The 20,116-nt window shown below is 48.3% G+C and overlaps 2 protein-coding genes and 1 pseudogene across 4 annotated transcripts; 2 read left to right on the forward strand and 1 right to left on the reverse strand.

Annotated features, from left to right (window-relative positions):
- The first annotated feature begins 1,519 nt into the window (after positions 1-1,519).
- LOC147973832 (uncharacterized) lies at positions 1,520-3,007 on the forward strand (annotated as a pseudogene).
- Positions 3,008-7,381: 4,374 nt separating this feature from the next.
- On the reverse strand, positions 7,382-10,895 carry LOC125511447 (putative polyamine transporter At3g13620). The gene is made up of 2 exons (XM_048676825.2): positions 9,817-10,895; positions 7,382-8,335 (listed from the first exon to the last, which is right to left on the reverse strand). Exons 1-2 carry the CDS (start codon positions 10,754-10,756, stop codon positions 7,728-7,730), a joined length of 1,548 nt encoding a protein of 515 aa, XP_048532782.2. The 5' UTR covers positions 10,757-10,895; the 3' UTR covers positions 7,382-7,727.
- A 4,564-nt stretch (positions 10,896-15,459) lies between these two features.
- On the forward strand, positions 15,460-18,756 carry LOC125511448 (uncharacterized). 3 transcript variants are annotated; one of them, XM_048676826.2, is made up of 5 exons: positions 15,460-15,700; positions 16,401-16,780; positions 16,971-17,238; positions 17,321-17,962; positions 18,044-18,756. In XM_048676826.2, exons 2-5 carry the CDS (start codon positions 16,512-16,514, stop codon positions 18,371-18,373), a joined length of 1,509 nt encoding a protein of 502 aa, XP_048532783.2. In that variant the 5' UTR covers positions 15,460-15,700; positions 16,401-16,511; the 3' UTR covers positions 18,374-18,756. The 3 variants fall into 3 exon arrangements, with proteins under 3 accessions (XP_048532783.2, XP_048532786.2, XP_048532784.2); XM_048676829.2 differs by having other exon boundaries at positions 17,387-17,962; XM_048676827.2 differs by having other exon boundaries at positions 16,416-16,780.
- The last annotated feature ends 1,360 nt before the right edge of the window (positions 18,757-20,116 follow it).

Genomic DNA, 20,116 nt, shown 5'->3' on the forward strand with positions numbered 1-20,116 from the left:
ACTCATGATTTTATCGCGCTCCGAGTATTTAGTAATATTGACGCCGCATTGTTACCGCAGAATGTCTACTACCGTGTCATCGCCATCCGTGAGGGGGGGCCACGCCCCGGAGACGCATCCCGCCTCTTCGGACATGCCACCACACCACCCCGCATGTATGAGGGCCCGGTGTGACGCTCCGGTGGCATTGCTACCCCCCAGTGCCCCCGTCCCGCCTAACCCTGTAGCGTTTGACCACGGGAACTAGCCCTTTGACTTTGCACGGACGGGTTTTGACTAGTGGACCTCCCCACCCGGTTGTGTTAGGTCAGCCCATAGGAACACTTTGGAGCAACATCCGCGCCAGATGTTGCCGTGGGCCTATGGGCTGACCTTACACAACCGGGTGGATACGTCTACTGCTCAAAGCCCGTCCGTGCAAAGTCAAAGGGGTAGATCCCATGGTCAAACGCTACAGGGTTAGGCGGGACGGGGGCCCTAGGGGGGTAGCCATGCCACCGGAGCATCGCACCGGGACCTCATACAAGCCGCGTGCCGGGTGCCTACGCCTGCCACCATGCTTATATAACCGTAGGAGGGCCACCGCAACACCTGGCGGCATTGCTACCCCCCAGGTACCCCGTCCCGTCTAACCCTGACACAGAGGACCGCCGGGTCTATCCCTTTGACTTTCGCTGGACGTAGTTTGACGGTGGACCTTTTCACCTTGTTGTCATAACCCAGCCATAGCTACACCCCCAACACAGTCCCGGCACAACCCACCCCAAGATTCCCTCTGCGTCGGCCCGACGTGGCCGTTTCCCCCCTCCGGGGCTCGGCGGCATCGACGCCCGTGAGGGGGGAGGGGGCACACCCCGGAGCCGCGTGCCTGCGCCTGCCACCACGTTTCCACAACCGTAGGAGGGCCCACCGCAACACCTGGCAGCATTGCTACCCCCCACAGGTACCCGGCCCGTCCCGTCTAACCTCTCCGTGACACGACGGAAGAAGGCCCGTGTGGGGGGCAATCGATATATGTTTTCTGTACATTTAAGTTAATGAAATTAGTATTGAAAAAAATTAAAAAATAATAAGAGAAAATACAAAAAATATAAAAATATCATTAGAAATCTATGCCTACGGCAAAGCCGTCGGCATAGCTACGGCCACGGAACGGTAGAGCCCTGGATCGATGACGTGGCGTAGGGCAGGGATCAATGACGTGGCAAAAACCATGGGCCAGGCCTATGCCGACGGCCTAGCCGTCGGCATAGAAATGCCACCCCACGGGACCGGCGAACGACGCGGATCGATGATGTGGCGGCGCGGCGGATCGATGACGTCGGCATAGCTATGCCGACGGCCACCGTTAGCCCGTCAGCGTAGCCTGACGCCGTCGCCGCCCGGGTAGACGGGCCCACGTGATATGCCGACGGCCCCCGTCGGTATATTCGGAGAAACGCCGACGGCTTATCTATGCCGACGGCCCCCGTCGGCATAGATGGCTATACGCCGACGGCTTTAGTTGGGCCGTCGGGGTATGCCCATATATGCCGACGGGGGCCGTCGGCATAGATACGGCCGTCGGCAAAACAAGTTTTTCTGGTAGTGTACCCTGTATATGATCTAGTTAGCTCTTGTTCTTGGCCTTCAACGCTTGAAGTGTTTTTTTGTTGTTGTAATTATATATCACTATACTATTGTCAGGAGCAACCACTGGGGTTTCTACTCTTCATTTGTCAAGGACCAGCCGAACCTACTGGTAGACGGCAACTGTTGCAAATGCTGGCTAGTCATGGCTAGACTCGTGCATGTCTACGAAACAGCTACTTCTGGCTCTGGGACGTTTGTGAGGTGTAAAGAACGGTTTGTGATCAGCGACGACTGGGCGATCAAACCGGCATCCACCAGCATGATGAAGTCGCTGCCTTACAAGCTCAGTTCCGATGCAATTTTCCATGGCTTTGAGGAGGTGGAAGTATGTGTCGGCTGGGCGGAGGTGACACGCGATTTAGCGGCCATAAATTCAGTCCACACTCCACAGAAGTGCTAGCTGCCTAGGAGGCGAATCATTTTTATTTTCTTTGATACTGTGGAGTTGTATGATTTTGATCTGCCAACTTGTATTCTTGTGTGTTTTGTAGGTTGTCTCCATGCTGACGGTTTCTCTTTCGTCAGATACCATATTCACTGACGTGTTTCTACCCAAGGCAACTGAAGACCCGGCTGCCCGTGTCACTGTGAAATCAAGCGCTGCTCAGAAAATTCTGCGTCAACCAGATAAAGATTCTTCACCAGAAATCACGATCAAGCTCTTCTACGACAAGAAGGATAAGAAGGCCATGTATGCTGAATGCAAGCGTGAGTTCGTGGATGTGCTCCTCGGTTTCCTGACTTACCCACTCGGCTCTGTGATCAAGGACAAAGGTGCACATGCTGATGCTGCTCCCTCTAGGAAATCTCCAAAACGACAGCGCACCGCCCCTGCCGTCTGTCATCTCGGAGGCAGCTTCGATAATCTGTACAGGCGCCGCCGGTCTGGAGGCAGCTGGATTCATAACAGGTGAGTACCCCGGACAGACGTTGCTGAATCCTTCCCTCAGCCCGTTCAGGAGGGACTGCGACGTTCCGACAGAAGCCGATGGGTTCTGCTTGACTCTGGCACCATATGGTGGCATGTCAAAGAAAACGTGCAATGGCTGTCACCCTGACCTCGTCGAAGATCGAGCTTATGTCGTAGACGACGACCTGCAGGTTCACCAGGCCTCTGCCATGTCTGTGGCGAAGCACTGGTTCATGAGGGACAAGGCCAATGTGGTGGAGACGGACGTGACCGTTGGGAAACCGGAGGTAATTAAGCTAGGATTTGCAGTTTCTTCTTATTACCCGATCAAGCTTGATGTGAATGATTCTGCTTTGTTTGCAGGCTGTTGCGCTCCTGCGAGCCATACTTACATCGAAGACGGCGCTGACCACGTGTTCATCCGCGGGCTGGAGGAACCACCTGCATGCCGCGATGATTCTGTAGCTCCGAAGGAAGCAAGCTGTCCGACTGTGCTCAGAAGAAAATCGGCAAGCTCTGGAGGTCGCGGTGAAGCTGATTGGTGATTCGTGAGTAGCGATGTTGAGACTTAAGAGTTAAGAGTTAAGACCAGTACGGTGAACAGTTAGTTTTGTTCTTATTTATGCGGAATTTGTCTGTGTTCCTCTTCAAATTGGGATTTACTTTTGATTCTATTGTGTGTATTTTGAAATGATTTTGTGTTTTACAAGCTTTTGTCCGTTTTGGGGGAAACCTAGAGTATATTGCGAAAAAGGGTTTTCCCCCGCTTTATATTATCAAGCATCACCGATTACAACCGCGAGCCGATACAAACACACACCTCACTACACACACCACACACCCAAGGCTAGATACAAGGATGCCGGGCACCAACCCACCACTCCAACGACTATAAAGCACCAAAAAGATGAACAAAGAAGCGTCGCTTAGAGCCGATGGAGATCACCATGAGCAATCCACCGAGGAGAAATGAGATGGACAACAGCGGAGCGAGGACTTCAAAACGATGCCTCCAACAAGGGAACGACCAAAGCCGCCATCGTCCGATCCTGCAGATCAAGTTTTCACCCGGAGTAACCTGAAGGGAGAGGGAGCACCGCGACGGAGCCTGCATGGAGGATACGACGTCCACGGACGCCGCCACCGTCGGCCAGTACAGAGCCTAGACAAGTGATGTACCCCGGAGCACCGATCCCTCCGACGCAACCTCACTCCGCCAACCACCTGTATCTGTGCCGCCTGAGCAGCCATGTCTGCCCGCCCGCACCCGAGCCGCGCAATCCGCCCAAGATCAACACGCCTCCCACCGTCAGGGCCGCCGCCCTGCATCCAGACCGTCCTGGAATCATCAAAGGAGCAAGCTTTGGCCAGTGCAAACCCCAACCATTGCCGAAAACTACAACGACCGTCCCGCCTCAAAACACCGAGTCAGCAACCAACAAGCACCGGGTTGGGGAAGTGGGACGGAAGGAGCGGAACACGGCCCCGACCGGCGACGGGCGGCTCGACCTCATCGAAGCCCTCATCCTATCGGCCTTCTCACCCGAAGCACTCTGCTTCGCCCCACCACGGCCATTGGCACCAACTAGCGAGAGGCCACTGACGGCGCGTCCGTCGAAGAAGGGGAGAGAACCGCCGCCATCGCATCCAAGGAAGAGCCACAAACAGCATGCCCGCGCCGCATGCCGCACGCCCAAGCCGGGAAGGAGACCCGGCCGGACCCCAGGACACACACGCACCGCCACCACCACAACCACGCCACCAGCATTGCCACCCCTAAGCACGGCAATGCCGGCCGCCCGCGGCTCCTGCTGGACCCAGCCCTCGCCGCTGGAAGGAACCCCAGCGCCAGATCCCGCGGGGTCCAACCGGGGCCATCCCGCGGGGTCCAACCGAGGCCATCCCGCGCGATCCTCCCGACGCAGCCACCCCATGGAAGAGCAGCTCCCCCACGCCAGAGCCCGGCCCAGCCAAGCCGGCAGCCGCCCCCGGCCCGCGCCGCCGCAGCCCTCGTCGCCGGCCACCGGATCTGACGAAGCAGCTACTGTTGCCTCGCCGCCCCCAAGCCAGCACGCCCCGCCACCAGCTCCACGCAACCGCCGCGGCACCGTCGACCAGCTGCGCCCACCACACAGCAGCCCGGGGCGCCGCCCTGCGCCAGCGCCGCGCACCTCGCCTGACCATGTGTCTCGCGCCACAGGGCCCCAGGGGAGGTGGGAGAGGAACCCCGCCGCCACTGACGCCAGCCGGGCTTCGCCCGGTGGCGGCGTGGCGCCCTCCAGTGGCGGCGGGGAGGGGGAGCTGGCGGGCGGCGGCTAGGTTTTCGCACTACCGCCCGCGAGAGCGGCTCGGGCGAGCAGAGGAGTTGTAACCTAGAGTATATTTCTGAGCAGTTGTACTCCTCGAGTCATGCTGGACTCTTCGTAATTGACGTGAAGAGTGTTAGGTATACTTTTTTCTTTAGCTAAAACCTGGAACAAAAATTCCTCAGATTTAATCCTCAAACCACTTGGTCAGTGGAAAGGAAAAATGATGCGTGAAGGGCTAGATGACTCGGTTAAAATGCCGGGGGCTTCTTTCGGAGGAGCTGCTCTCCCACGAATGCAGTTGAGTTGTGACGGCCATGCGGGTTCATTATGGGCCCTCATTGGCTGCCCAACTGAGCCGTCCATTTTTCAGATAAATGAATTGAGCTACACAAATTATGGCTACCTAAATACTCCCTTTGTCTGGAAATATTTGTCAAAGGGGTGTATCTAGAACTAAAATACATCTAGATACATCCCCTTTTATTTATCTTGATGACAAGTATTTCCAGACGAAGGGAGTATGAACACTGTCTATAAACTTCCATTAAAAAATTGTTTATAAGCTTGATAAAGATGTCTAAAGGGCGTTTTCAGAATCTACAGACTCGGCTCACTAAACGATTGATACAATGGGGGGATGGCCTCTTGGCGCAACCGGGGAGAGAAGTGTTGATAAAGTCGGTTGCGCAAGCGCTCCCAACTTATATTATGGGCGTCTTCAAGTTACCGTTTTCAGTTTGTGATGATCTTACACGCATGGTGCGGAATTTTTATTGGGGATCGGCAAAGGGTAAAAGAAAGGTGCACTGGAAGAATTGGGACCATCTCTTGCAGCCCAAGGACAGAGGAGGAATTGGTTTTCGAGATTTTCGGCTGTTTAACCAGGCCTTGTTGGCTAGGCAGGCGTGGAGGCTTTTAACGAGCCAGACAGCCTGTGTGCTAGGGTCTTAAAAGCACGTTATTACCCAGATGGCAAGTTGGAAGACACTGTTTTTGCTGGGAACGGGTCGTCATCTTGGCAGGCTATATGCCATGGCCTGGAACTGTTGAAAAAGGGGCTGCTATGGAGAGTAGGGGACGGGGCAAGCATAAGGGTGTGGCGGGATAGTTGGATCCCGAGACCCTTCTCATATAAACCGATCTCTCCTCAAGGGCGTTGCCGTATTCAAGTTGAGCTCCTTCGGGAATATTTTGTGGCTGCAGATGTACATGACATGATGAAAATTCGTGCATCTCCTAGAATGGAGGGAGATGTGATCGCTTGGGCCCCCGGCAGACATGGTATTTTTACAGTTAAATCAGCTTACGAATTGGCTTTCGAAGAGGCTCATCGCAGCTCTGCGGTGGCGTCGAGTTCTGTGCCTTCGGGAAGCCGTGCTTGCTGGGACTTCATATGGAAGTGTGACCCCCCCCCCCCCCCCCCACAACGGTGAAGCACTTCGCTTGGTGCCTGTCGAATGGTGCACTACCCACATGGCAGAGGAAGCACCGTATTGGGCTGGAAACCACGGGTATGTGTCCGGTATGTGGAGCAGAAGAGGAAGATAACTTTCATCCGTCCGTGCGCTGCCAGTTTGGGCGTGATCTGTTTGTGGCCATGGCCAAGGTGTGGAGGCTCCCGGATGTCACATCAATACTTAACAACGGGAAAGAATGGCTGCTACACGTCCTGGATCCTCTTACAAACCTTGAGCAAACAATGTTACTAATGATTTTCTGGAGGAGTTGGTTTGTTCGGAACGAGCTAGTTCATGCTAAGCCTGCCCCGCCTATGGAAGTCTTAAGATTTCTGCAAAGCTATCTGGTGTCCTTGGTTGGTATCAAGCAGAATCCACAGGCTGACCCAGCCAAAGGCAAAACTTATATCGAATTGAAAGATACAGTGAGAAGGGGGAGAAGAGTTGGTGATCAGGACGAACGGAGTTGGACTACGCCCGAGCCAGGGTGGTGCAAATTGAATACTGATGGATCTTTTGTTGCGTCAGATCAAGCGGGTGCGGGCATGATCTTACGTGATCATCGCGGGGCTATTAACTTCTCATCATGCAGGGTGTTGTTTTCGTGCAAAGACTCCCTTGAGGCGGAGTTGTGCGCGTGTATGGAAGGCTTGTCCCTTGCCTTGCAGCGGAGCGAGTTGCCGATCGTGGTGGAGATGGACTCTCTCGAAGCGATCTCTCTCATATCAAGCTTGGATGCGGATCGCTCAGTTTACTCTTCTATTGTTAGAGAGATTAAGCACTTAATGGGTTTAAGAAAGACTTGTATTTCTCGTATAGTTAGATCTCAAAATAAAGCTAGTGATTGCTTAGCTAAGTTTGCTAGAACCCAAGGCAGGATCTTGACTTGGTTAGGAGCTGGTCCAGATGAAGTAGTGGAAATAGCATCCTTTGGTTGTAAAGACGTTGTGATTGAGTAATGCAATGCTATTTCTCCCGCAAAAAAAAAATACTCTCGCCCGTCATCTAAATTATAAGAGCTTGGTTCTGTGGCATGTAATGTTGCACTAATACGAAAATGATTCTAAGCTCCGTGAATAAAACAAGAAAATTCTTTACTAACATACAAAACCACTGCCACACATTGATGACCATGGAAGATAATTACAATCAGTATATTGGCATAAGGTAACTGTAGCTTAACTACTCCCAGAACTGAACTGAACTGAACTTTAATTAGGCTTGTGCGTTTGATGACATATTTCGAATTTGCAACTGTTGCAATGTCATTTATCCTCCCTGAAAGGCTAAGATATACATGCAACTTGATAGTATTGCAGACTTGGAATTGTTTTGTTTGCTCCAAATTCAGCTCATCCAATAACAACTACTCACCAAAGCTTCAACTCAGCTGTGGAAAAACATGAGGCATGGCCACTTTTAAGCTAATCGATAGTTTCTGACCCCCGGAACCAGATGATAGTTATCTCCAGTAGTATCCTGTTGAGGGTCAGCAGAAACTGTGTTGTTGAACCTGAGCAACTTCTTGGCCTTGCACACCTTCATGACGCCATGCCACCCGACGCCGAGCATAGTCAGCCCCGCGGCGAGGGCGAATACCTTCCACCCAGCCACCACACACACGTAGGCCAGGAACGCGGATGGCACGGCACACATTGCCACAAGCGCGGGCAACGGTAGCGGCACACGGTAAGGGCGCTTCATCGCTGGGTGCTTGGCGCGGAGCCAGAGGAAGGATGCGAACTCGAGCAATGTGCCGAGGCTGTACAAGAAGTTGGCCGTGGCGACAACGTCGTCGAAGCAGAGGAAGGAGACAACGATCGTGACGACGGTCGACAAGGTGATAGCCACCCACGGGGTGCCGGTGCTGGCAGCGCGACGGGAGAAGAAAGCCGGGAGGAGGCCCATGTCCGCCATGCCGAGGAGCTGGAACGCACCGCTGCTCATCTGAGCTTCGAACATGCCGATGGAGGAGATCACTGCGCCGGCTCCCGTCCAGTATTTGAGCCATGTGCCCCCGATGATGCCTACACAACAAAATTACATTGATTTTCCATATGACCGTAAATCTGTCACCGCCGATGAGGGGTGTTGTGGCGGCCTTGCTTCCACCCTCACCCACCAGTAATTCATCACATTGGATCGGGTGAGCGCAGGGGATGTTATTTGTTGTCGTTCAGCTTTCTTGGAGCTGACCCGGAAGATGAAAACATCAGCGTTATGGTGATGTAAGCTCTTTAAATGATTGCCTATGGCATATCAAAATTTCTTCAACTTCATTTTCAGTGCTTGCGTAAAAGTCAAACCATATAATATTATGGCATGTGTTTCAAGATGAGCATGCCCTACGATGTTGTTGTGAGATGGGACATGGTACATGCACGTAATGTGATGTGTTATAGAGCCTTCTTTCAGAATTTTTGATGTCTCGAGAAGGCCTTAAAATATGTACTTGAAAGTGAAAGCACATGCTCAATATGTACTTAAAAGTAGTACAACCTCCATCCCAAATTACTTGTCTTAGATTATATATTTAAATATGTACATCCTTATCTTGACAAATCTAAATTCCTTTTTAAATAGTCCATCCTTATTTAAATCAAACACTATCACTTCAACCAAGAAAAGTAAACAAACTAACTTTGGCAAGCCCTCTTTCAAACCTAAAACGGCATGTCCATAGATGTTTATTTTTTCCAGGAGTATGTGTACTAGATTTTCAAACTTTTTTGAGAAACACACGATTTCCATTTAGCCACGTGGTAATGAAATGTCAAATGGGCCGGGCTGTCACACTTTTGTAGGATGTATCGAATGGAATATAAGTTAATGTTGTGTTTGTGGTTGATGCTGCGTTTTGGGATCATGATAATATGGGTGCGCGTGTGGTGCAGTCATCCGAGATAGTGCGGGTATGTTCGTCTGTGCGGCTACAGCAAAGCTTGATCATGTGCCAGATGCTTTTACTGTCGAAGCTACAGCTCTAGTAGAAGGTCTAAAACTTGCTAATTCTGTTGGCTGCAGCTCCATTCTGGTACAGATGGACTGTTTGAATCTTGTCGAAACTCTACAGCAAAATACAGGCCACTCCACAATAGCAGCTCCAATTCTGGAGGATTACCGGGTTACTGTTACTCGATTTCAGGAAGGTTATTTTAGAGCATTGTAATCGTGAATCTAATATGATAGCTCATGTGCTAGCGCAAAATGGACGTGTAGATCCATCGAACTTGTGGTTGGACTCACCTCCAACATTTATTTTGAAATTCTTAACGGATGATGTAAGCGTTGGTTAAATCATAAATAAAGCTAGCTATAATGGCTTTTTCTTCAAAAAAAAAATGTTGTGTTTGTGGTTTAGGGTGGATATAAATAGTACAACCTCTCTCCTAAATTACTTATCTTACATTAGGTATTTAGATACATCCGTATCTTGATAAATCTAAAAAAAATTAACTAGGGACGGAGGGAGTATTTGGATCCGGGGATGCAACTTTATACTACGTACCTGCCGCGTCAGCCAAGTAGCCGTTGACCCAGGCATCCGGCGACGCGTCGGTGGCGCCGGTCGCGGCCATAAGCGGCAGCAGGTAACTGCCGGCGATCAGAACAACGGCGACTGCCAGTGCCCGCGGGAACGTCTGCTCGGGCCGCTCCACCTCGCCGGCCATCGTGCTGGCGCAGTCCCAGTAGTTGAGGTTCCAGAACAGAGTGTTGAAGAAGAGCCTCCAGTCTTTCTTACCCTTCACCTGCAACGCCCACCGACTCGGCCTCACCTTGGGCACCGCCATGGCCGTCATCAGCACGAACGGGGCCAGCGACACGATCCCCAGCGCCACGGCGCCCCACCCGACAACGCTCACGCCGGCGTAGTTCACGAAGGAGAGGAGCAGCGTCATGCCGATGACCGCGCCGGTGCGCGCCCCGCCGGGCTGCGCGACCGCGGGGGCCACTCCGCTTCGGCCAAGGTAGTCGGCAATGAGGGCCGTGTAGGCGGCGACGTTGATGACGATGCTGAGGTACTTCCACATGCCGAGGAGGAAGCCGGCGAGCGGACCGAAGGCGTGGTCGGCCCAGAGGACGAAGCCGCCGTTGCCCGGGAAGGCGGTGGCGAGCTCGGCCGTGATGAGCGACTCCGGGACGCCCCACGCGAAGGGGAAGACGAGGAAGCCGAGCAGGGTGAAGAGCGGCCCGGCTGCGAGGACGGCCTTCTCGGCGCCGTAGGGGCCGCCCGCCACCTCGAAGTAGATGAGGAAGACGAGCGGGATCAGAGTGATCTTGCGCTTGTGGCCATAGACGGACAACGTCGGGCCTCCGCCTTGTTGCACAGTGTACCCATGCCGCAGTTGGTCTCCTGGTGTGTGCTCTTGCCGGACGACGCCGTGCAGTTCTTGTTGATCGTGGCTATGTGATGGTTGTTCGGTCGCTAGGAGGAATTCTTGGCTCATGGCGAGCTGCTTAGAAAGTACTACGTAGAGGAACAAGCTATCTATCGTACATTTTGGCAAAGTTGGTTCTAACTTCTAACTTCTAAGATGGGTGATTCTTGCCCATTTCGGGTGCTCACATTTGCCTGGTTGATTTGTTCTTTTTATTCGGTTGCTTTGGTGTAGCCTCCACCTATCAATTCGCCAACCACACCTACCTGTTAAGCCCCACTGAATTAATGGCTGCGATTGCAACAGGTGGACACACTGTCTCCCAATTAACTAAATGTCTCTTATCATCCACCAATAAACATTTTCTAAATACATTCAACTTTTTTATCAGTACCCTTTGACAATTAGACCATCGATAACATATAGAAAAGAGATAACATATAACTGTAGAAAGGTGTAGTACTAATATAAGACGTGATTTAAGAAGAAACAACATATACTGTAGAAAGGTAGAGTTCTTTCACCACAAGTACAGATATGCATATAGTGCTCAATGAAATCTAAGGCTCCCAGAAAATAGCAAACATCAAATTTAATGTAAAATAATCTTCAATCCAGACATGCGTTCAAAGACAGATAATAATAATAATAATAATAATAATAATAATAATAATAATAATAATAATAATAATAATAATAATAATAATAATAATTCTATCACTTTCTAAGTCAGACTCAAATTGGAAGATTCTGCCATTATCACATTGCCACATGAGGAGACCACCATCCACTAGATCACTGATTACAACTCAAATAAAACCACAATCATGAGCTCTCTTTATGAGCAAGTATATATATGCATATCATGTACGGCTGTATTGAAAAGGATATGAAATAAAGATCACCATGTCGGCCTTTTTTCTTTTGTCCTAAAATATGGTCCTAATTAACTGTCCATTTTACATGACAGATACACTATACCCACCAATAATAAATCTCTTCTCTCCGTCTAATATATTCTATAGGAAAATCCTTTCATGTTTTGCACATCCAACGAGAATTTCAATTGTTTTTATTGCATGCTCTTTCAAGTGTACTTTAAGTAAAAATAGCAGATGCTTTTATGAATTTTATGTAGCGTTTCATGAAGCAAGTCACATCATCCAAAATAAACCTACGCTTAATAAAGGATGTATGTGCAGGAGCCATAGCCTTATCTGCCACTGTTATAGTTCTATTATTAACTACTACTTTGGTACTAATAATTAAAACATAACAATACTGAAACAAATAGGTTTGTAGAGTTGTACTTTATCAGCTCCCTAACACTTAGGAAGCATGGTTAAAGTGTCATAATTAATTGTAACTAGATCTAACCTACCATGGTAAAATTGAATCAACGTAAATAGTTTGCTACAGGAGAGAGTACACTATAAGACATCGAAAGTAGGACCTACATGGAACTCACCACTAATTAGGGACAGTCGGTACCGTTTCCTCTGGATTCGGATAGCAAGGGTACAATTATATAGAGCTTATCAATGTTGTTCAATGGACCATTTTGTATTTTGTTGGCTGGCATAAAAGAGCTACCAACCAGCTGTTCACACCCAAATGATGTGAATATCCAGCTGGCATTCACGGGGGAGGCTGGTGCGAACGATCGTTCCCCGGGCGAGGGGGAAAGAGAGAACGAACTCAGTTTTTTAGGGGGCCTCCTCCTTTTCGAGAAAAACAAGGATGGTTAGCATTGGGTCCGTCGGGCCATTTGGGTTGGGACGCGCCGGTTTTTTTTCAGCGAACGAGTTCGTTCTCACCCCTAAAAAAAACCAGTTCGTTCTCACACCTAAAAAAAGTCCAAACCAAAGAAATTGCCAGCTAGCTTTTCTAAGATGAACCTCGTACATCAGTGCTAATTTTAGCTTCTTTCATTTTTAGATAATAATGTTTTTTTGCAGGTAAAACTTGTATCACTCACATCACAGAAAATTGCAATCAATGTTGTTCAGCTCAATAGCTTCAGGTGGCCCAGACCTCAGCCAGCTCATAGTCCTTACTTTCTAAACGAGCAAAGTTCGCCAAAAAAATGCTAATTTTATTCTGATTGTCTCTTGATCGCAACACATGAAACATAAACTAAACTAACGGCCTCCACTACATGAATCATGGACATGCATTAAATCTTGTTACCTGCAGGTATGGGACAAGTTTCTACACCAGTGTGATGCAAAGAATTTCTTGCATATGCCACGTGGTAAAAGCATGCACTATTTTGGAACTGGTAAAACAATTTTGTAGTAATTTGGAAAAAAATTATATGCTTTGAACCACTAGTCGGTCGCACCATCGCCCGTCGAGGAACATCTTTTGACAGTGACGTGGGAAATAGGATGAGAGAACATGATGGACATACGCGTACAATGCACCACTACCAGGGGCGGAGCCAGGATTTAAACATGAGGCGGCGAAGAACGTATATGCCGGGTAATAAAAAAAGCTACATCTTTATCGATGGATTTGCACTCTCACATATGTTTGAGCTAGAAGCAATGGACTTGAAAAAAGGAATATATTTTCCTTGTATTCTTTCTCCTCATCTTTCAATCATTGAAAAATTAAACAAAAGAGGGACACTAGATTTCTAAATTAGAATCAGCCTTATCAAATTAGTAAATTATAAACTATTTACTTCAAAGGAAGCAAAAATTTACCAGAATTACAATACAGCGGTGACATACCTTGATTCCTTGAAGTTGAATTTGATCTGTTCATGTATGATACTGGTAAAGCACACAAGTGGTCGTTGTCTCGTGGACTGATGGATTCAATCGCCGCGAAGTGGAGTGCCCTCTGCCGGTCTTCCCAGTCGAGAAGCGAGGGGCGGCGGTGCATGGTCTTTGGGCTAGAAAGTTGCCACGTTGGGCCATAATCAATTTAGCATTAAATAACAAATGGCAATACACTTTATACGTACAAACTACTGGTAGAAGTAGGAGAGAGGCGTTTTGGCACATGGGAGCATATGCTCTGGTTCCATGGGAAAAATATGCTCCTGGTTTTTAAAATGTCTAGTAAACATATTTTGAAATGTCACAAAATTCTGACAAAATGATTCCCGGCTACATTTTGATATTCTACGTGCATAGAAACTCATCTTGTGAAAAATCGGCAACTTTTATGTCACATGTGAAAATGACAAAATTTAGTGTTAAAAAAGGCTTTTCACGAGACATTATTTTGTCTTTTCTACACAAGGCGTATAAAATATCAGGTTTTCACAAAACTTGGCGTACACACGTACAATGTTTAGATGTACGCGTCAAATTTTAGTTTGAATTTTTTTGACATTTTGAAATATTTTTCAATGGCAGGAGCGTATGCTCCCATGTGCCAAAGTAAATTTCTATAGAACTAGCACGTAGTAACGAGATACTGTAGGGGGGGCAACGCGATGGGGGCCTGACCCCGGCTCGCAACCCCCGTCTCCGCCTCTGACCACTATGAGACGATCGTCGAGCGTATGCACATACTTTTTTTAATCAAATAGTGGATACACATATATACGCACGCTTGTATGTATCTTTATTTTAAAGGGGAGTCTGCGATGGTGTGACTTTTTCGTTCGGCCATACTTTTCTACCTAGGTACTTCCTCCCCTCTCCATCTTTTGAGTTTTATACATACCCACTTAGAGCATCTCTAGCAGACCCCGTATAATGCCGACCCGCAAAATGCGTTTACAGTTCATTGAAAAACGGATTGGCGGGCCGATGCGGGCTGCGGTCGAGCAGACCCCGCGTAGCCGACCCGTAAAAGAGCATGTTCCGCGTCGACCCGCACACCGAAAACCCCCAATAAGAGAATTTGATAGCGATTCTGACAATTGAGTTCAAATTCGAACAATAAATCATAGTTCATGCGCAAATAAAAGCATAGTTCGAACCACCGCTATCGTGAGTGGCATCAGGTCATGAGCTACCAAAATGGCGAAAAGCGAAGCAAGTACAAGGGATCGAAGATGCATACCTTCCGGCCATTTCATCGAACACCTCGCCTACGGTGGAAGCAGCATATCGTCGGGGAAGCTCTTGCCGGGGCGGAGGGCGTGGATGAAGGCGCCGGCCTCTTCATAGGAACCTTCTTGCGCTTCACGCCCGAAACCTTGCCCACCTTCTCCGGTGGTGGCCGGGCAGATCGCGCAACGGCGGCGGCGCCGCCCGGCGCGCGTGCCTTCTCGGTGGGGCCAGCCAGATTTCTGCCCTGCACGACCACCGGAGCGACGGCGGGGGCGACATGACCGGTGACGAGATCTGCCGGAGGGGATTCACGTGCGCGGCCTCCATGATGACGGGGGATGGTTAGGAGGCTTCCATGGCGGCGAAGAATGGCCGGGGAAGATAGACCGGAGCGGGCGGTGGCGGGGCAATGTCGGGCGAGGGGGGGGGGGGGGGCTTAGGTGGTGGAGCACGGGAGTCTGGGCGGGTTGACATAGGTGGTATACAGGAAAACAAGTTATAACATTCTTTATGAACTATCGGGAAACTGTAATGATCATTATGTTCGTTTACAAATGTATGGATGCTTTTTATTCATTTCATTGTCTCCGGTATTGTTTTCTACATATTCTAATAATTTACTGCATATTCTACTTTTATTCAGTAGCTTCTGTTTTTAATCCTAAATTTGAAATGTTTGGAACGTGACAAGACGAAATCTTGAGACGTTAAGAAATGGGCCGGCTTCTGTCATCCCGGAGTAAAAAGCGGAGTACCTCCTCCAAAGCGAAATAAAAAAAAAAGGAGAGGGAGAGAAGGAAATTACGGGAGAGGAGCAGAGCAGAGAGCAGAGAGCAGCGGCCGGACGCCGCAAGCCCGACCCAGACCGCGCAGCCGCCGATCGCCGTCGCCGCCGCAGATCGCCCTGCGCCCTCGCCGTGGCTCGCCTGGCGGGCCGGTGGTAGCAGGCGAGCAGCTCCACTCTCTGAAGCCGAGTCCCGCTGCCATCTCCTCTACGGTTCGCGTCCGATTCCCCTCACCGTGTTTCTTTCAGTTTGCTTCGAGGACCTGATCTATTGAGCGGTCCAGAGACTGGATTTGATAAAGCGTAGCTGATTCCTCTCAGACTGTACGTTTAGGGTTCAGATTGAGGTTGTACGGATTGGTCCACCTTGATTTGTTTTGACCTGGTGTAATATGTCTAAAATTATGATTGACATGTCCATTCTGCTGGCTGCTTATGTTAGTGCAAACAAATGTTGGTCAAGCAATTTGGTAGGAGTATCTAAGTGTTCATAGTTAATAAAGTTTCAGTGGGTTCACTTCTTTTAACTTGTCGAAGATTTTTGAAGTTAACATGCAGTTCTGTGTCCTGCCAGAATTAAACTGTTCGCCATCGAGACTTAGCAACTGAGTATTATCCCCAAATAAATCTTTAGCTTTCAAAACTTCGGCTGGTGCCAACGACTTTGTTTGCGGTTTGGTCCCCTTTTGGCTATTTTGCAATAGTTGATCAATGCTATAGATGAGTTTAACTTATACTTTCCTCTGTTTCAAAATAATTGAAGTTCTAGGAAGTATCAGTAAGCACTTTGACCGCTACTTCTTGATCGTTGTACAATGCCAGTTTGCCGCCATTCACATCTTGATGATGATTTTTTATGCATGCTGCTGTTTAGGACAACCATTGCTCGTTAATTATATCTATGGTGATACAGATCTGATACTTGCAGCTGCATTCCACCACTGCTTGAACTTCGTCCAAAACACTACTTGCGGCTGCATTAAACCTCTGATTGGCGAAGGGCTAGGAACAGATAAGCTGACGTATGGGCATCATCAAGATCAAGCTCGCCGTGGACAGGCCGCGGAACCGTGTGTTGTTCGCTGACGCGGGCTCCGACTTCGTCGATGTCCTCCTATCCTTCCTCACTCTGCCGCTCTCTGCACTCCAGTCCTGCGCAACAGGCGCGTCATCCTTGCGGGGATGCCTCTCCAACCTCTGCGACAGCGTCGACCACCTCAGAAACAGTAGCCTGCTGAAGGTTGAGGCCTGCCATGGCATGCTTCTCACGCCTGCTCACACCAATGAGTTCCAGTATGCACACACACACACACACACACACACATATATATATATATATATATATATTGTGTGTGTGTGTATATATATATATATATATATATATATATATATATATATATATATATATATATATATAACCCTCTTGGTGTACTGAAAAGAACTCTATATGTGCTCTAAATTCTTATTCTTGATCTACTGCCAGGCTCTGCAAGTCAACTCACAGTACCAATGACCTTGAGATTTCCAGGCTCTGCAAGTGTTCCCTAGTTATGGCTAGAGTGTTGCATGTCTACGAGCAAGTAGGCTGCAAAGAGACGTTTGTAGGTGGCAAAGAACGGTATGTGATCAGTGATGACATGAAAATCAAGCCAGCATCCACCAGCACCATGCTATTGCTGCCTCAGGCGTTCGATTCTGATGGTATCGGTCATGGCTTTGAGGAGGTTGAAGTGAGCGTCTCCAGGACACAAGTAAGGTTTTTTGATGGCATCGTTTATAGAGTGGAATCAATTTTTTACTGTTTACCTGGAGTACTCACTTATAATTTTTTAGGTTTTATCCATGTTGAAGGCCTTTCTTTCGTCAGACACCGTACTAACTGATGCATTTCTATCAAAGGGAACTGATAATCATAAGGCCACTCATGCCAATATGACACCGATCATCCGTCAGAATATTATTCCATTGGATCAAGATTCTGCAGGTTCAGAATGGAAGATAAAGGTCTTTTACCACACCCGTGAAAAGAAGGTCATGTATGCCGAATGCAACCATGAGTTTGTCGACATGCTCCTCGGATTCTTGACTTACCCTATCAGCTGTGTGATCAAGAACATGGGGGCTGGCACTTGCCATCTTGGCAGGTGCTTCGACAATCTCTATAGAAGCGTCACTGATCTCGACGATGTTGGGCGCTTAACAGGTGTCCTCTCCAATATGATGTTCATGGATCCAGGCGTTATGCCATTTGACATTTTTACCAACATCAAGTCATACCGGGCGCTTGCCTGCCGGTGCCCGAAGGATGATAACACACATTATTGCTGGCATCCTGAGCTTGTTGAGGGTGGGAACTATGTCGTCGGCGATGATCTACTTGTGCATCAGGCCTCTGCCATGTCTATCATGAAGCATTGGTGTGGGATAGACAAGGCTAACGTACTGCAGATGGGCATTGCTGTCGGGAAACGGGAGGTATGCTTGTGAAATGAATGCAGAATTGCTAAATTCAGTTTGCTGTGATTTTCGTGAGCGTTTCTGGACCTTGTCTTGCAGGCTGTTGCGCTGCTGCGAGCATTGCTGACTTCAGAGACGGCACTGACTGATGTGTTCATCAGCAGGCTGGAGGAGATGCAGATATTTGTCAAGTTCCCTTGGGGTAAGACCATAACCGTGCAGGTTGTGAGATCCGATACGATTGTCACCATCAAGAGCAGGATGAAGGATAAGGTGTCGATGCCGACTGGATGGCGTCATAAATTGCTGTATGCTAGCAGATATCTTAGAGACTCGTGCACTGTTGCTGACTATAACATCACCAGAGAATCTACCATCACCTGTGAATTTCACAAGCTGATGCCTACAGCCGGTCAGGATGAAGCCTGATCAACTTGACGGCTACATCCGGTAGATCGAGATGAAGCTCTGGTGGCAGTTTTATTTGCCTCTGTTTAGTTTGACCAGTGGTGGTGCCATGTTCTCCTATTTGGGCTTACGCCTGCCTGAACACTTCCATTCCAAGCCACAAGGGGCACCAGACAAGTTTACAAGAAGATTTGTAAGGAGAAAAGGGGAATTAAATTACAAAGAATGCATTCTCCCAGAGAGGTGAAACAACATAGAAGCCCAATCTCGCACAAGGGCTTGTTTCGCAAGGCCCTGACATTCACGCTCTCCTGTAAATCTGTGAATTTGGTTGATGCTAAAAATCTGTATCACATCACTATTAGTGCAGCATTGCCTGTTATATGACAGTGTGTTTGTCTACAGTGAAGCATGGCTAGATTCTCTGTCTTGATGCAAGGCGACATGATCATCGATGACATTTAGACATCCTGCTTCGGTTTCGGTATAAGCATCATTCAGATAAGAACTAGCAACAAGTTACTCTTGGCATATTCCCCTCAGGAACAACAGCTAGCTATAATTGAGAAGCGAACCTGATGATCCTTAGCTACCGTGGTGGTAGAACTCAGCATGGATGGTGGCTTCTCTGCGAATGCCACAATGAGCCAGGGTCCACGGATCCTGCAGGAATTTACCACTGTGGACCAACACACAAGACCCCGTTAGCTTCCCGCTCGTCTGCATCTTACTCCTCGCAGCAGCAACCGTGTCGGAGCTTGCCACGTCAACGGTGATGGCCTCGCCTGCTGCGAAGATATTGACAAAGATTTGCATCTTCTCCACTGATGGCGAACATGTTCTTCTTTTCGGAGGTGGCAATTTTTGTGCTTCCTGCATAAACCTCCCCTTCAACGCATCTGTCACCGTAGTCTCTGAATTGATCACCCCTCACAGTAGCGCATCAGTCTGCAAGAGTCTGATCCACACAAGAAACTTGTAAAAAAACTAAAGCTATCGACTGCCATGACTCATTAGTGTGATGCAAATAATTTCTTGTAGATGCCACATGGGTAAGATCATGTAAGTTATGGAACGGTTATATCAATTTTGTAGTAGCCTAGATTTTTTTCATCGATATGCTTTTTTTTTTGAGAAATCTCGCCGACTTTATTAATCTTTATTTTTACATACTAATAAAGCGGCTATTGCTTCCGGTCGTCCGTCATTAAAATTACCCTCCAACTTGGTTAAAATTACCCACCAATGCCACCCATAAGTGGAAAACGATTCGATTTTTCGGACTAAAAATTGACGCCTCCTTCGTTGTTTTATAGGGGCGCGACGAGCATAGATTACAGAATAATGAGTATCAGAGTGGTTGGCCGATCGCTCTTTTAGCGGGGAGACCTGGGTTCGATCCCCAACTTCCACAATTCTTTATCTTTCTTTTCTCACTCTATGCGTTCATGGGCCGGCCCATGTGCGGGGTTTCACTCCCCTGTTTATTTTCATTTTACATTTTTGTCTTTTCTTTTCTCATTCTGTTTTCTTTCTTCTTTAAATTAATTCCGGAATATTCTAAAAGTTGCGAGTTTGATAAAAAAAATCATAAAATATATGTGAATTCAAAAATATTAGAAAATCATAAAAAGTTTGCAGTTCAAAAAATGTTGGTGGTTTTGCAAAACTGTTCGCAAAATTATAAAAAAATCACAATTTGTAAAAAATGGTCAGGAAATAAAATCAAGTTCATGATTTTTAAAAAATGATCATGTATTCAAA

This window comes from Triticum urartu, chromosome 5A (genome assembly GCF_056163025.1).
Source record: "Triticum urartu cultivar PI428250 chromosome 5A, HENAU_Tu73, whole genome shotgun sequence".
NCBI classification, from domain to species: Eukaryota; Viridiplantae; Streptophyta; class Magnoliopsida; order Poales; family Poaceae; genus Triticum; species Triticum urartu.